The sequence below is a fragment of the Pterocles gutturalis genome, unplaced genomic scaffold (genome assembly GCF_000699245.1).
Source record: "Pterocles gutturalis isolate BGI_N339 unplaced genomic scaffold, ASM69924v1 scaffold32070, whole genome shotgun sequence".
NCBI lineage: Eukaryota > Metazoa > Chordata > Aves > Pterocliformes > Pteroclidae > Pterocles > Pterocles gutturalis.
The window spans coordinates 10,624-28,082 of record NW_010139421.1 but is presented as its reverse complement, the minus strand read 5'-3'; the positions used below and the strand labels follow the sequence as shown (position 1 = coordinate 28,082).

Below are 17,459 nucleotides of genomic sequence, written 5' to 3'. Positions count from 1 at the left end.
AAAGAGTGTCTGGCTTAATGCACGACATGGGTGCCTTTTTGACTTCAGTAGCATGAAGAGATCATGACTGGTCCATATCTGACCAAATCAAGGACCTGGCCTCACAAGCATTCTGGTGGTGTGAATTCCCAAAGCACATGCTAATGGGACAAACTACCTTCTTCTGGACTCCCAGCAAAGAAAAAAAGCACTAGAAACACACGATCTTACTCTTTCTGAAACCTGAGTAACAAAGATTAGAATGCATCAGGCAGAGGAAGTGACTAAATATTCCCTAATCCTGAACATCCCCAATTCCCACATTGTTGCATTGTATTTACCGCATTCTCTGCAGAGTTCCTGGGGTTCGCACCTACAAAAGTTACTTCAGCAACTTCTCCCTGGGGGGGAAATTTAGATTTATATTGAAGACTAAGCAGTGTATTGCACATTAAGAACCTCCTTTGAAGATGCCATATGAGTTTTTTAGTGGTTTGGTTGGTTTTTTGTGTTTTTTTTGTTTAAAATTATTTATAATTGCACTTGTTGAAATAGCAATGGACAATTTATACTGGGAACCAGTATTCTGTGCCTTGCCATTCCACCTGTCCTGCTTGCTGGGTAAACTCCACCACAGCACATAAGATTTCTGTGCAAAAGAGGAAGGGAAATAGGTGAGATTTTTAATAATGCCCCCCTGCCTTCCTCCTACCTTACTGCTGGAGATAGCAATGAGATGAAAATCTTTCCTATGAACACCCTACCCAAATTTTGAGCACTGAAAACTGCACCCTTTCTGACATTTTTACTTCATTTACACTCCATTCCAGAGGCATCAAAGGTGACCTGATTTTTGGTCGTAAAGAAATCCCTGTACAATATTTGCCTCTTTAATCATCAACTGTTGTTTTATGTTGAAGCAGAATGGGACATTTTCTTCATGTTGAATAAAGGGCTTTTATTTTTGCTTTCATTCACCCATTTTAATCATGTTCAGTACAACAACATTGGCATGAAAATGCTCTGTCTCTGCCTTTTCAACCATGCCTACTAAGAGCAACGAGACCTTTTTGGTCTGAAAGCACTATGACCCTTTAGAAAACATGGACTTTTTCAAATTTAAAGATGATTTTCTAAACAGGTTTTAGAAAATCCTTGAAGGTCTCACCGCTCGATACTGTCGTCTCACTTCTTGTAGCACATCCCCGAATGTCTTATTTGCTGGCACACGATCGGCGATGAGAGAAGGCACCAAGGTCAGGTTACCTATATTGAAAACTGGAGGCTCTGGACCACGTGGCAAATCCTGAACTGCATCCTGGGAGAGGGAAGATGTGCTCATTATACATACGTACAGATAACCAGCACGTCTCTGATGAACGCTATCACTGCTGTGGCTCTTTAGCCCAGTCCATTGCTCAGGTAGATTTTAAGAACAAGGACAATAAATTGAGCATAAAAACAAACAAGAGGATCTTCATCAGTGCTCTGCATGCAGGAGAAATCCCCGCAGGACACCTGCTGCCCTCCTCTTGGTGAGGTCCCCCAAATCCACCCACTAGAACATCCCATGAATTCAGGAGGTAGCACCCACCCATCAGTCCTGCATGTTCTCATGGTCCACGGATACAATGGTCACAAACACTGCCACATACAGCAGAAATGTAGCAGATTTTTTTCTTCTTAGTAGAAAAGTAGCAACTTCAGGCCATGCTGAAAAGTTGGAGGTACCTATTTCCTAAACTTTGAACCCAAAACCCCCAAAATTTCTCAGGTGGTATTAGACCCCCATTGCAGGAATTATTTTCATACCACACGAGAATTTCTCAAAGGGGTTATGAGAAAAGTGAGGGTAGCAATCATGCAACCTCACTGAGGAACAAATAGAGCCATCACCATTCACAGGATTTAAATGTCTCTAGCAGCATGTGGCGAACAGAAAATTTTCATTACCGTAGCAATAGCCCTTGCAAGTCCTCTGTACAGTTGAATATAAGCAGAAAGGGTGTGTGGCCCATAAATAGTTGATGCAGCTTCATATCGTTGAGCCTAGGAAAGGCCAAAATTTGGATAAGAAGGGTTTGAAGGACTCTTGAGCAGTTTATACAGCTCATCCTGCTGTGACAAAACAAGACCAGTACTATAATTGCAGGGGTTTACTCTCTTCTTGCTAGGGAGACAGCCCAGCAACTTGCTTAAGTATTTCTGTTGCAGTTTCAGGTTACTCTTCGTTCTCCAATCCACCACAAATAGGGAGGACTGGTTGTCACTCTTCCAATTATCACAGGTCTTTTACTCTTTTAAAGGCTTGTGATGTAGGTTGTCTCCTCTCCAACTTTTTGGGTTGGACAGCTCCAGTTCTTCCAACCTTCCCTCCCAGTTTAGGATTTCTAAACCCAAGGAGTCCATCCCATGGTCTACATCTTCCACAAAGCACAGTATCTACCATGCTTTGTGGGGACCCTTAAGGGGTCTAGCAAGATATATCACGGTCTTTTCTGCAGCAACATGTCACTGCAATTCATGTTCACCTTACGACCCTACAGCTCCAAATCTTCCTTTTGGCAATTTTGCCACCTTGTGAAGATAATTTCTAATTCATCCAAGTCATCAGGACATTGCTAAGCCAGACCTGAAGTCACAGGAGCTCCCTTCAGTATGTCAGACCATTTCCACGTTAAAGCATCCATACATACTCTCCAGCTACAGTCAGGAAACCACCATGGCCCTTGGACCATGTTGTCTCGGCCAGAATAAACCAGGAGGTCTCGTGATTTCTGCCACAGATCCTTCAGCTTTTTGTGGCAAAGGAAAAGTTCTCTAAGCATACATAACTTCACATGAATTATCATTCCATGTAGCCAAAAGCTGAATTCAGTTAAACATGTTCAACCTGCAATTTTAACATTTACCTGGTATTCTTCATAGGTGGTAATGTAATGGGTGTAGACATTGCACAGACCTGCAATTACCACATCCATTCCTGGTGTACCATGAGAATCAAATTCCTAAGAAAAAAAAAAAAAAAGCCACTTATCTTGTAACAACTGCTTAATGCACTATTATTATTATTATTATTATAATTTACCAGGACAGAATATAAAGTTACAGTGGGGAGGGGGCTGGATGTTCAGGAAGGCAACCCTAGAAGCGTAATTTGCCTTTGCTAACATCTCATAACAAAAAAGAGGAGAAATGACCTCTTACTCCAGTAAATAAAATTAATTGAGGTGTTTTTCTGAAGCCAATGTCTGTATACTCCCGCAAAAAACTGGTGATATAACTATGTGAGGCAGGGTCAGTGACTTGTAGAGGCAGCATCTGAAATTAAGATGATATTCAGCCTGCAGCTGAGAATCAGAAAAATGGAACCAATACGTTCACCATTTTTTTCCAATTGTTCTGGTGTTGCAAAATCCTGGTAGGGATTAAGGAGCTCAACCCCTCCACCCCAGAGACAAAACTCCTGCTAGCATCAGTTATGCCTGGATCCCAGTTGAATTAGTTTGTGTTGGCTTAATAGATTGAAATTCGATCTGTTTGCTTCTTTTGGGGAGGATATTAATTTCTCCTGCATGTCAGTGAGCACATGCAAAATGTGTCTGAAGCCATTGTGAGAAGGAAGGATCTCTGAGATACAAGACTCATGACCCTAACTGGGAGGAGAGAAGGGAAAAAAAAGAAGGATCAAGACACGTGAAGTTCCAGATATGCTGTGCTCTGGAGAAACCTCTTCCCCAGCCACTTACCCTTTTAACAGCTTCACGTAGCCTGCGTCCGGACATGGTCCTAGGGGCATTAAGGGAACAACGTCATTCTCCAGAAATGTAGGGAGCTAACGCAGGAATCGCTGCTTGGACACGCAGCACACCACCAGAAATTCATGTAGCACCTGCAGCTCTGCTTAGCATCCCTCAAGTCTGCTCTGCAATAAGCTCAACTGAAACACCTCAAAACATTTCACATACATCATCGCAGCCAGGGTGAAGCTGGAGGCACCCCAGGGTGGGGTAGGAAAAAAAGTGCTGGAAATACATCTTTATCCTATTCAGATTTTCATCATTGTCAACAGTGAGTGCAATTTATCATTACAGTGTTTGTGGAATGAAAAAAAAAGATCAAAGTTAACAAGTTCCTTTTGTTTGGTTGAAACTTTATTTTGTATTTTGAAATTATTTTGGAAGCTTGTTTGCATGTCATTCATTCCTATGGCTCATTTAGAGAAGGGAGAAAAGCCCAAGAAAGCGGAAGAGACAGCACACAAGAAAGCACACACAATGGACAGATATGTGTAATGCCTACACAGTGATCGAATATTAAGGACAATTTTTAGCCTCCACCCCCTTTCTACCTGCCTGCAGAAGTGTTGCAGGTAGTTTGAATGAAATGTTGCTGCCTGCAATGTACAGAACAAGACGAATGAAATACATACGTGAGCTCTCCAGGAACAGCAACAATTGCCAGTGACCCAATGGCAGCCATCTGAACATCCACAATGTCAGGGTGCCATGGGTGAGGCCGAGTCATCTGAGGTGAAATAAAAAAGTGGAAATTACTATAGTAGGACCGCAGAAAAGAAAAAAAAAAAAAAAAAAAAAAAAGATAGCTGAAGTGTTTTCCTTCCTAGAGTCATAAATTAGGCAAATAAAGAAATGTGGGTAAACAAGGTCAGAAACCCCTCACCTGCATGGGAGGAGGAGAGTGTTAGCATCAGTAAGGTTGATCATCCTAGTAGGAAACCAAAAGTGAATGAGTGAAATCAGAGCCCGATGGCGAAGGGAAATGAGTTATCTATTCATTAGCTGAGCAAATGCACCGTCTGTTGCGATGCAATGGGAGAGTTTCTAAGTCATCCAAAGGATGATGCTCAGGGAACCCTCAAGTTAGCCCTGACCTCAAACTGCCCCTTAGCAGGGATCACGCCATATCAAAATAACACTACAACAGCATTTAATCTAAAATTAAAAAAGAATAATTAGCTAAATAAAAATGAAAAGTCTGTTAGATGGAAATTAAGAACAACAGGAGCTCAAGGGTGGCATGGCTCCAGCAAATGAAATGCAAAATCCCACTCCAGCAAGCCAAAAAGATTTTTGAGGAGCCATTTACTGGGGTCAAAATATGAATGAATAAACCTTGTGAAACACATCAGAAGCAGGAGGCCTGCCAGAGCATCCATAAAATGATGCTCAAAAGGTGATAAAGTGTCATGGTTTTATACACAACAGCTGCTCACTCACCCTCACCCCCCCCAGGGATGGGGAGAGAATCAAAGGGGTGAAGGGAAAAGAGACTCATGGGTTGAGATAAGAACAATTTAATAACCAAATTATAATAACATTGGAAATAATGATAATGATTATAATAATAGCAATAGATACAAATGTACAAACGGGTGATACACAGTGACACTGCTTATCACCCCATGACCAAGGCTCATTCCCAGCTAACAATCCCGGAGCATGGAGAGTCCTGAAACCACAATCCTGGAATGGATATCAGAGCCCGAGTGTCCGAGAGACAGAGACAACCCCAAGAGAGGGGCGACCCAGAGGGAGACAACCTGGAGCAAGAGAGAGCCCTTACGGACAGAGCCTCACCCATACCCTGGCCATGCCGGGCATGGGATGGAACAGACCATGGGCCAGTTTGGGTCTCAGTCCTCAACCTGAGGTTGAATCCTGGGCTGGGAACTGGGGCTGTGCTCCGTCCCAGCTTCTCCTGCCCCTGCAGACACGGGCACAGCAGAGAAGCTGGAAAGTCCTTGACTGTCCTGGCAGCAGCTCTTCCCATCAGTGTGTGATCAGCTTCTCCTCAGCACAAACCCAAAATAGACCCTCACACTGGCTGCTGTGGAGAAAGCTCACTCTGTCCCAGCTGACACCAGGACATAAAGCCATAAGAATAAAGTGTAATTTAAGCGCCATCCTGGGCAGAGGAAGTGGGGTAGGAGTAGGCTCTGCCCTGGGACCTTTCTCAGAGACATGAGGTGAGGAGCTGATTGAACACAAAGCAACACCAGGAAAGCTTTTAAAGAGACTGATGAAAGGAATAACAATGAATCGCCTCATCCAGATGGCATCCTCTAAGTGCTCTAAAAGGCCTTGGTCATGATCCCGCTTTGCTAAAGTGCATTTGCCTTAATAACAAGGGAACAGCAGGGTGAAAATGGGGCATGAATTTACTTTTAAAGCTGGAAGTAGGATTTTGGGAAAGTTTGGTAAGAACAAACACCAAGTCCTGGCCAGGACAGAGCAGCCTCAAGCAGGAAGATGGGTTGGGACCAATGGAGCAATAGCTCTGCAGAGGCTGGCCCTAAGAAATAACCCTTCCCTCTGTGAGTGGGGCATCCCTGGGATGTGGACCCAAGCAGTGGTGGACCTCCACGCTTGCTGACTGCCCCGACTCTTCTGGACATGGCCCTGAGCAACCTGCTGTAACTGCAGCATTGGTCCTGCTGGGAGCAGGGTCGTGCTGAAGAACCCTACCCGAGGTACCTCCAGCCTGAGCCTGGTGTGATTCTGCCTGTGGATGAGTAAGTCTGGCATCAGTCAATGTTATAGCTCATAGAAGTATCAGACACTTGCATAAACATGACAGAAAAGCAGAGAAGTCAACAGGATGTTTCCAGAGGAAGTCAAAGCCTGGTTAGGTGTTTTGACCCTAATGAGAGCAGCAGGTCTGGTCCCTCCTCCTAGGATATATGGAAAAGATGCTCTGCAAGAGGAAAACTTTCACTTCTCTCATTCTGATGCAAGCTAATGACAACACTCATTCTTGCTTTCTATTTTTTAAAAGCCCATGCAGCTCTCTCTGCCTCCTTGTTCTTCACCATATGGTCCTGCACAGACATTGTCTGTAGGGCCCTACCCAAACCTAGCCCGGATCAGCAATCTCTGTACTTCCCAGGGCACACACCGGTGCATCCTTACCTCTCCGGTGCTAAAGAGGATTGGCTTGGGTTTCTGGCAGGCTATCGTTTCATTGGATGGCTCTCCCAGCAGCTGGTCCCGGATTCCATCCCAAAACGGGTCCCCTTCTACTAAGCCTTGAGGCGAAAATATCTTTTAAATGTTAAAGCATCTTCCTTCAGTTTACCCAGCAGCTATCGGTCAGAAAACTCATTTATTGGCCCCTCCCTGCTTATGTGGGATAGGATATTGCTCAGTGGATTCTGACCATCTCCCTCTTCTGGGATGGTTTGAAAAGCCAAGACTTAGCCCATCTGAGCTCCACCTTGGCAGCCTTCAGGTAATGAGAAGAAATGAGAAAGATTGCCCCAAAGTCAGCTCCTTCTTCTCCACGATCCCCATCCAGCACTCTCCTTCCTTCAGAACGTGGTCACATCCTTCTCCAGAAGCCTTCTGACCAACACAGGAAAATTGCAAGGAGGCTGCAAGACCACACCTTCCAAAAAACATCCCTTTGGAGACTGTGGTTCAACAAGCCGATGATATTCTTAAATGACTCTGGGGGTTTAAATCTATCTGAGGGATGCCCCATGTCCTCCCCATTTGTATGAAGCCACATTGACATCCACTCCCTAAATTACCTTGTGTGAAGTTGAAAGCCCCCACTCCATCGATAGTCCCTGCGGCAAAGCTGTATCCTAGGGCTGGTTTACATGTTTTAACCTTCATCAGAAGGGGAAAAAACCGAAAAAGATATTTTAAAACCAGTTTCCCTCAGCAAATACAATACTTCTTCCTTCCTTATGCCTTTGTCTAGGAGCTCTCACTCTTACCACGTGCGTGGTGTTGATCTCCACAGAGACATCAGTCATGTTCACCCACTGGTGAGCTGAGCTGAGGGGTCCCGTGACCTCCTGGGAAGCTTCTTCATACAGCTCCTAAGAGACACACAATGTGGAAACCCTTGAGGAAGAAGAAATCAGGCACTGAGATCATCTGAGATTCAGCTACATGAATGATTTCTTAATCCTGTTGACACCTTCCAGTGGCCTCTTCCAGGTGTCAAAGCACAAGTGGATTTCCCAAGCTCCTTTGCTTCTATCACCCCGTCTCTACATCCTGCATTCCCCGAGTCCTGCAAGCTCTCCCCATCCCAGGTAACATAGGGAAGACTCTCTCTGGTCAGCAGTTCTGTGCATGCCTTTGCTTTTTACAGCTGAAACATGCACCTGTTCCCTGAGGACAGCAACTTCTTTTTCCTAATTGCAACCTTCTCACCTCTTAGACTAAACAGAAGAAATGTTTCTATGAGAAAAATGGAGCAAAGTCAAACAGCGCAAGATGAGTCTCTTCAGAGGATGTTTAAGCTGTCACGTTTTAACTCGCATTTGCGTTAGTTTGGGAGTGTGACGCCAAAGTCGGCCAACAAGTGGTATGTGGTGGTGTCTCCAAGTTCTTTGAGGAGTCTTCAACACTAGCGATTATTCCCATCGTGACACCTCTGAGATGCACGCATGGGAGGGAGGGGGAGATTATAAGGGGCAACATCCATGTTATATTCTGATGAGGAATATTGAGGTTAAAACCCAAACCAACATTTGCAAATTGCAACACCTACAATGGCATATCTAAAAAAAAAAAAAAAAAAGTGTGTGCTTTCTTAATAAAAGTGTGTGCTTTCTTAATAATCAGGAAACTTGTCATTAAGCATATACATTTGGATTTTAGAGTAATTGAAATCTACAAACATTCACAAAAACAGGTGCAAGAAAGTTGCTCAAACGAACACGCATTCCTGTAATAACAGCATTCACACACGCTCGTAAAGCAAAATATCACTTACCCTTGCTTTCAGGTAGATATTTTGACCTATAATTCTTGTACTCTCAAACATGTCATCACCAGGACCCATGGCCATGCACATCGTCGCCTGCGAAGAAATTTGTTTAAATTCTAGCCATCAGTTAATATGTAGAAAATGTGCAAAGTGGGTGAGTTCACAAGCGATTGTCATACTGTGGGAACTAATTCCTTCATGCTAGCCATCTCAAATTGGGAACTGGGTTACTACACTAACCTTTGCAGCAAGATAAATTTAAATTTGAGCTGAATGAGCAGAAAACAGGGTGGATACGGACAAGACAGTACATTCCTGAAAGTGGCATACAGAATAGTCCAAAAAGAGGTGACACGTCCTAGAATCACAGAATGGTTTGGGTTGGAAGGGACCTTAGAGATCATCCAGTTCCACCCCCTTCCATGGGTAGGGACACCTCCCACTAGCCCAGGTTGCTCAAAGCCTCATCCAACCTGGCCTTGAACCCCTCCAGGGATGAGGCATCCACAGCTTCTCTGGGCATGTCCTCTTCATGCACAACGATCCACCACATGGCTCTGTATTTGCTGCTCCACCCCATTTTCTCCTTATCAGAAGTCAATGCAGGTCAGGTAAGACACACTTACCCCCCCAGTGGGACAGGTGCTCTGCGGGTTATTGCATGACTCCCCCGTGTTCACGCAGAAGGGGCCTTTGGTGTTAGGCGACACATCTCCCAAGTTGGAGGATGCAAAGGCGGCAACGAAAGAGCCCTGCCAAAACCAGATATGGTCAGATGGGGTTTAGTGCCTTGCAGTAATTGCAAACATCACCTGCAGCTCTTCCTGCAGTCAAAGTCGGCGTTACAGCCAGTTGATGAGCATGCAATGCTGGTAGACCTTTCTGAAGTGACTGGGAGGACTGGAATGGGGATTTAGGAGTGTCCCAAGTGTTAGGGACAGGAAGAGCAAGGGAGAACAGGACACACAGGATGCAACTGCCATTTCAGGGGAACCTTCACACCGCTTTGGTACCCAGACAGCGTTTCTTCACCTACCTCTTCCATCTCAGCGGCCGCTCTCCCCCTCATGTCCCCACTTGCTCACATTGACCAGACATTAATGGGTTATCGTAGCACCTGCACAGGATTTTTTTTCTGCTATGCTTTACCGTGACTGACTTAACAGAGTGAGAGCTATTGGATCTGACTGTGGGAGGTAACACCAAGCAGTACTTGTGAGCCGCAAGGCTGGTTACACACCGAGTGTCAGCTGAATTCAGCTCACAGATACTTGCGATTTCCCCCCCCCTCTTTTAGAGATGGGATGCATCAACACCAGGTATTTTGATATCAGATATTTTTGATATTAGATATATTGATCAGCTCTTAAGCCATTTTCTTGTAAGACTGCTAGACACAACGTACCCAGCAGATCGAACAGCTAAATATTGAATCCTGCGAACACTTGTTAGCTTTGCGTGCACAAGAACTTGCACTGACTTGCACCTGTAAGTACACACTGCAGTAGAATCTTGTTAAAAGCTTTTAGACAAGCCACTATAAAAAGAACCATTTGCAAGCAGGAATTCAGTAGACTTCCTTTAGTTTCCATCTTTGGTATGAACTGCACATGTTCCTCTGCCTGGAGGATTAACATAGGAATTGGGTGACTGTTTCAAGGTGCATGCTGGAGATACACACAGGACACCCTCTTAATCAACCCAAAGCATCCATGAGATGGGTTCACATCCATATCTACATTTCAGGGGAAATAATGCTTTTTTAAAGAAGCTGTGTTTGCACTCTGAGGATGGCAAATCTTCTGGATAAATGAAAATCAGAAGGCAGAACTGCCTGCGAGCCACAAAAAAGAAGTGGGGCTGACCACAGACTTGATGCCACACCACAGATGCAATATATATATCCCTTTGGATCAAGTATTGCACACATTTCTTTCTAATATTTCCAACAGTCAAATCAAAATAAATTTGGTTTATTCCTAAATGCCACTGATTACTAGTTTGGAAAGTCAAGATTACACCTTGCAATTTCTCTTTTATATAGGAAGAAAGAAAATAAAATAAAACTTTCATCCTTGTCCTCTTTTTTCTGTGTTTACCCTGCTGTCCCTGTTTCACTGTTTGAAAGAACCCACTTTGGCCAACAGAATGCACCAACCAGCCCTTCCCTGTTGCAGCATGTTTTTCCCCATTATTTTAATCAGTCTGAAAACTCTCCCACCTCTCCCGGAAGCATCCCCTTGTTCTTCTCCTGTTCGAACAAGTAAGACGCGTAGCCCATGTTGTCACTGTTCACGAGACGGTTGGTGTTGTTCATGCTGACGGGGTGCACAGCAAACCAGCTGAAGAGGAGTCAGAAGACACACACAGGAAACGCATAATTTAATCTATATATCAGAAATTGACATGTTCAATCTATATATTTGCAACTGACATGGGATTTTTTTTCTTTGGGAGAATACAAACACAGACTATTGGTACCTAGGGATGGATTAGCAAGGGCAGAGTTAGTCCCATCCTCTCCCTTCCTGACCAGGAGGGCTCATGGCTCTGATGGGCCAGGTCTTAAGGCCACAGATTTTGGCACTGTGATTATCAGGGCTACCGAGAGCTATTTCAGACCTGAACTGACTCTTTTCTGAGTCCAGAGAATTCTATTTTGGAGGGATTTTTATTCCCTTGCTTCAAAGAAACAAGGAGGAGTCAATGATGTGGGGGGGGGGGAAAGGAACACTCTAATTCTTACAAAAAAAATAAAACCCTTCTCTTCCTCTTAAGGCAGTCGGACTCTCGTTTGTGAGTTCTGAATGAGGAAAACACCATTATGGCTTTGTTACCACATGTTACTTCATTGGCCTGGCCTTGAGCTCTGAACTTTGTGCAGCCGAACGCTGCCCCGCAGGTCTGTTGATAGGATGAGCGTTGTAAATGCTGCCTGCAGGAACAGCACGCTTCCCACAGATCGTGGGGTGCTAAAGAAAATAAACGAGTGGGGAGAAGCACAAAGGGTCTGGAGATGTCAGGGCCAGGATCTGCTTGGAGGGCCACAGCAAGAGGCCCGGAGGGGATCTTTCTACATCCCTATGAGGGAAGACCACCTACGGTCGTCTTCCCCAGATGCCTTTGGGTTGTACCAGATGTGCCCATCACAGTAGATGAGGGACTCTGAACTGGTTCATGCACTCATGGACTCTCACTTACTCTTTCCTCAGAGACCCTCTGGTGACTAGCTGGGAGGAATGCTCAAGGGTCAATGGTAGAAGGAGAGCTTGTGCAGAAAGATGTAACTGCTACAGAACCATGGCTTATGACGATTTGGAGAAAAATATGTTACTTTGGTGGTCAGTACCTGATAAGGCCTAGCTCCCGTCCATTCATATCTACCATCTTCAGCATCACCATTTCTTTATCTGTGTTGGATGAATACCTGCATGAAAACGAAGCAGGGAAATCCCATTAGTGTCAGAGCCACGGTCATGCTATGTGTTGCTCAGACATGTTAAATCTCCACTAGGTTGAGCAAGGAAATCAAGAGGTTATTACAGGTACTACCAGAGCACAGAGAGACCTTAGAGAAGCATCTGAAAACAGCTGTGAAGGTAAGGGAAGAGTTATGGTTGATGACCTCAGGTGCTGCTTCTCCAGGGGACAGAGAGAGGAGCTCTCTCTGAATACAAATTAATGCACCAAGGATGGCACTTTAATGCCAATGGCGATGTCTACTAAATAATTTTTATTTCATTTTTTTGTTTGTTTTTTAACAAAGCATGAAGTCACGTCCTTGACCAATGCCTCACATGCTTGGAGAGGGCAACCGCAACTTTCAAGTCCACTCTTGCAACTAATTTTTGGGGATGCACACACCCAAGCACCCAGGATGGCAACAGTGTCATTCTGACACAGCCTTGGCTCCACATTTTCAACCATCCCATGAACGACCAGAAAAACCAGCTGCAGGATGGCTGGGTCATGGTCACGACCGAAGGGTCCTCTTCAGGACTCTGTTTCTTTCCTGTTTGAGGAGCTTTTACCTGCTTCGTTCGGATGCTGGGTTCTCAAGATAGGAGAAAGGGCTTCGGTTGATCTGGCTGTTTTCTACAGTGCCTCTGTTTACAAAAATCCTTCCTCTCTTCATGTTCTGATGAGCTATATCAATGCTCTGAAAAGCAGGAAGGCCAGGAATATTATTCCATGCACGTAATGCATATATGAGATTATCTGGAATAACTTTTTTTCCCTTCCTGCCTGTTCCCAACACTTTCTTGGGAATTTGGAGACTTTCTTTTTTTCCCCTTAAGTAGTTTAAAATTCTAGAAAATTATTATATTTTGAAACTACTCACAACTGTCTCTTTCTAAAGAAAGACTTCAAGGCTTCTGCTTTTTGATCTGATTTCACCAGTAGGCATAAACCCACCTCCAAGTCCGTTTTAAGACTGTGACATTCAGAGGTGCTACCACAAAAAGCAAGAGAACCATTAGACACAAACGTCTCTCCCCCCACCTTTTCTGCATTTATGGGCTCTCATGTCAGCAGATGTGACAACACCAACCTTTACGATGCCATTCACGATAGCGTTGAGGGACGGTCTGATCAGCCCTTTGCTCGTGATCCAGAAGAGGGTGTACTGGAAGTAGCCACCAGGCCCTGAGTGCGTGTGGGTGCCGCTGAGGATGATGTTGTCCTGTCGGTACAGCTCACCATACTTGCTCTTCAGCTTCTCAAGCACCTAAGACAAAGGAAGTGGTCCTAAAAACCCCTTTTTCGTGCCCAAAGGCTACAGAGATTTATAAAACTCCATTCATTCATCTTCCTCCTTGCTCTTCTCCTTCTGCCTGATACCTGCATACTGGTGTCACAACAAACAGGTTACAGCTGTTGACTTGGCAAGAGCATTAAAATAATAAAATCTGGGAAGGGAAGAGGTCTATGGCCAACTTGCAGTGAAGCCCAGTTCATCCAAGGAGTCCCCAGTTGTCTGGCATCTTCCTCCTTCCTCTGTGGTGCTGGAGATGGAGCATTACACAGGTACCATGATAATGTATTTGTGATTGAATGTATTCGTGACAGTTTTTTCGACAAGAAAAGCATGATCAAAGTCCAGCCACATTTGCTGAGGAATCCAAAGCAGGGGCATAACTTCTCTTCAAGATCGTGCTGCAAGGAGATCCCAAACCAAACAGCCAGCATGCTGCTGTGCTCGATATTATTTAGCAGTGACTACAACCTTGATGCTAATACCAGCGACAACCCAAACAGTGCCAGTCATTCATTTCCAGCCACGTACCTCCAGCCGCAGTCTCTGAGACACCATTCCTATGTCAGCGCTGACAAACACTACTCGCTTGGAGTCATCAGGTTCTGCCACAATGAAGGCTCGGCTGTAGAGACGCGTGAGAAGCCCACCACCCACCTGGTCCGGGTTGGCATATCCCATCTGTGAGGGAAGAGCCCCATCAAGTCCACATGGCCAAAATACTGAGCGATGCATCCATTTGCATTTATTTTTCTAAGTAGTTTTGCCAGAGATTCAGAGGACTCATTCAACTCAACTCATACGAACACTCAGAGCTGCAACTATCTTGCCCTGTGATTGCAAGAATCACAGAATCACAGAAGGGTTTGGTTTGGAAGGGACCTTAAAGACCATCGAGTTCCAACCCCCTGCCATGGGCAGGGACACCTCCCACTAGCCCAGATTGCTCAAAGCCTCAAATCAATTTCACCTAACATTTGAAGACAACAACCATTTGGCAAGGCAGAGCCTCCAAACCAGAAGTCCGTCAAAAAATAGTCAGAGATTATGAAAATCAGTACTTCTCCAACGCCAAGTTCCACTCCCCCAACTTACCAGAGGAATTTCTGCCACGGGTCCCGTGCAGTCAGCTCGACCTACACCCACTAAGTAATTTGGTACTATTCTGCTGGAATCTACAATAAGAATAAATCGTAGATCAGTGGACACATGAGCAAGCAGAATCAGGGACAGAAGATGTAATCCAGCCTTTTTAAAGAAATTTCATGCCTGAAACCTGCTCAACATCCCCAGAGGACTCAGCAGTCCCATGGACAAGGGGATCCAACTGGCCATTTGGGTTTCCAGTGGGCTATCAATGTGGTCAAAGTGTGCTGAGGCTGCTGTGGCATTTGGGGAGGCAAAGGGTGGACCAGGAATGAAGAACTGCAGAAGGAGCTCACGAGATGGGGTTGCTGAATTGTGTAAAACGTGTCATGATTCACAGCGAGGGGAAACAGCTTCATTGATTAAGCTCTCCCACTGCTACCATGCAGGAAACGGATCCAAGGGTGTTAAGAGCTGTTTTCATACAAAAATATTCAGCTCAGCAGCAGTAAGCAAAAGGGGATGGTGTGTCAGGAGCTACTGGGACTAGAGGAGAAAGAGGGACACATCCATATGTCACCCTGGTGCCTCCAATGTGTCCTGTGTCCAGCACTTGGTGCCCTGCTCTCAAAAAAATCACAGCAGAGCCAGCAGGAGCTCAAAGAAGAGAAAAGCAACTCTGGGCAACGACCTCCAGGCGAGCGGTGAGGAAAAGGACTCCCGAAGGAGATCATGTCTCATCCCAGCTGTCATGAAGGTGCAGAAGTCCTTCTACAGGATGGACAAAGCACCTGGACAAACTCACGGAAGAAAAGCCATTGAGGACTATTAAATTAAAAAAAAAAAAAAAAAAAAGAAGTTATCTGCATGTCAGGAAATACCAGAGCCACAAATCACTAGAGGCTGAGATAACACTGTGGGAAAATATTTCTGTGTGCTTGATCTGTTCTCACAGTCTTCCCCAGCCAGCAGCTGCCACTCGAGGCAGAGCAGCAGGACAAGGGGATGCTCAATCTTCCCAGTCTGGCCTTTCCTAGGCTGTCACTCAAAACAGAGGAGAAGTGAAACACTCACACTGGCCCCAGACTGACCACAAGGCATTTCTCTTGTTTAAAATGGTGTGAGTGAACAGGGCTACCTATTAAAACTGCTGTTCCTCCACCTTCTCCTCTAAGGGCTATGACACAGTGAGGAATGGCTTGTGCAAAACTCTTACATGTTACACCCTAGAAGCATAAAGAAAGCATGAACTGCATCCAATTCAAGAATGAAATCTAGAAATTGGAAGGTCCCATTGCTGAGAAGTTGGGTGATGCCCCGTCCAGGATGGGGGAGACGCCCAGCTCTGGGAAAGGGCTCCTGTCACGTGGAAACTCCAGGGGAGGTTTAGGCTGGATATTAGAAAAAATTTCATCACTGAAAGAGTGATCAGGCATTGGAACAGGCTGCCCAGGGAAGTGGTGGAGTCACCATCCCTGGAGGTGTTCAAGAAATGTGTAGATGTGGTGCTTAGGGACATGGTTTAGTGAGTTAGGTGGTGTTGGGTTGACGGTTGGACTTGATGATCCTTGAGGTCTTTTCCAACCTTAATGATTCTATGATTCTGTTCTATGATGCTAAATGTTTTCTTTCCCCAAGAGTCTCACCTCCTGGCCCGGAGGCTGTGCATCCACACCCTCAGAGATGCTCGTGTTGGGTTTGACCACCATGTTCCTGGCAGAGAGACCAGCAACAGCGCTGTGCCGCAGCTGTGCAAGAGGACCACTCTGACAGGAGCTGATGTAGAATCCCGCTGACTACGCCAGCTTGTCATGGATCTAGGTTGCTTAAAGAATCACCATCAAAGGTGATTTCAGTAGAATTTGTAAAAGTGTGATGTAACAAAGTTCAACGGCAAGGTTCACTCTATTCCTTACTACATGGAAGAAACTCACGCAGGAAAATCAAGTTAGAATCAAGCTAGAATGGTTTACACAGAGACCAGAGATGAAAAAGGGTAAGGGAGACCCCCCCATTGAGCCACGAGGTTCAGAGTGGACCCTCTTGCTCTCTAAACTCCTTAAGGAGCCTCAGTGTGGCTGAGTCCAGTCTTAGTCCCAGACTTGGTGAATGGTTTATGCCTAAGGGTAGAAACACAAAGAGTAGGGAAGACCCTCCTGTTGAGTCGCGAGGTTCAGAGTGGACCCCCTTGCTTTCTAAACTCCTTCTCAGAGAGGAGTCTAGGTGCGGCAGGATTCTAAATCAGCTTCCACAACAACCATGCATAGAGAAGATTAAGAAGGCTCAGAAGTGGCCAGCAATCCTCTACCTGTACCCCTTTAATTTAAATGACTGCCCTGGACACACACTCGAGCAGGCTGCGATGGTGGGACTGAAATAGCTCAACTTGCCGTTGCTGTGTTTGGTGAGAAAGTGGAGGACGAGGAGCACCACGGTCACCGCGATCATCAACACCAGGCAGATGATGAGGATCACCTCCAGGTGGGAGAAGGAGCACTTGGACCTCTTCCTGCACATGGTGGGGCCACTGTGAAAGCAGAAAGGAGCCCATGGGGAAGACAGACGGGGCAGCCTCAAAGTTGGGCACCTCCCACCCAGAGCAGCACGTCGCACCCTCAAAGACCTGGTGATGGTTTGTGTCCCCCAGCCCAGCGTAAGAGCAGGCAGCAGCGACAAGGATGGGAAGCGGAGACTGAAAAATAAATCTGCTTACGGCAGCAAAAACATCTCTTCTGCGAGCGGCAATCACTCCTCATCACGAGGTCCGACAGGACAGGGTGAGTGCCCCAATTACCCATTCTGCATTTCCCAGGACGTTTTGCTCATTATTTTGAAGAAATCCTTTAAATAAACCCCACAATCTTCCACCAGCTCCTGCATTCACCAAGCG

General features: G+C 45.4%; 1 protein-coding gene across 1 annotated transcript in view; it reads right to left on the bottom strand.

The window, feature by feature from the left end:
• ASAH2 (N-acylsphingosine amidohydrolase (non-lysosomal ceramidase) 2) overlaps window positions 1–17,086 on the bottom strand; it is a 20,663-nt gene extending 3,577 nt beyond the window's left edge. The window contains exons 1-18 of the mRNA XM_010083341.1: window positions 16,960–17,086; window positions 14,579–14,658; window positions 14,015–14,164; window positions 13,280–13,456; window positions 12,759–12,886; window positions 12,077–12,154; window positions 10,949–11,069; window positions 9,354–9,479; window positions 8,734–8,820; window positions 7,724–7,828; window positions 7,532–7,613; window positions 6,912–7,027; window positions 4,412–4,506; window positions 3,729–3,768; window positions 2,892–2,987; window positions 1,933–2,028; window positions 1,148–1,297; window positions 321–380 (exon numbers count right to left, since the gene is read on the bottom strand). Of these exons, the coding sequence (XP_010081643.1) occupies window positions 321–380; window positions 1,148–1,297; window positions 1,933–2,028; window positions 2,892–2,987; window positions 3,729–3,768; window positions 4,412–4,506; window positions 6,912–7,027; window positions 7,532–7,613; window positions 7,724–7,828; window positions 8,734–8,820; window positions 9,354–9,479; window positions 10,949–11,069; window positions 12,077–12,154; window positions 12,759–12,886; window positions 13,280–13,456; window positions 14,015–14,164; window positions 14,579–14,658; window positions 16,960–17,086 (1,914 nt within the window). The remainder of the gene's footprint in view (window positions 1–320; window positions 381–1,147; window positions 1,298–1,932; window positions 2,029–2,891; window positions 2,988–3,728; window positions 3,769–4,411; window positions 4,507–6,911; window positions 7,028–7,531; window positions 7,614–7,723; window positions 7,829–8,733; window positions 8,821–9,353; window positions 9,480–10,948; window positions 11,070–12,076; window positions 12,155–12,758; window positions 12,887–13,279; window positions 13,457–14,014; window positions 14,165–14,578; window positions 14,659–16,959) is intronic.
• Window positions 17,087–17,459: the final 373 nt, after the last annotated feature.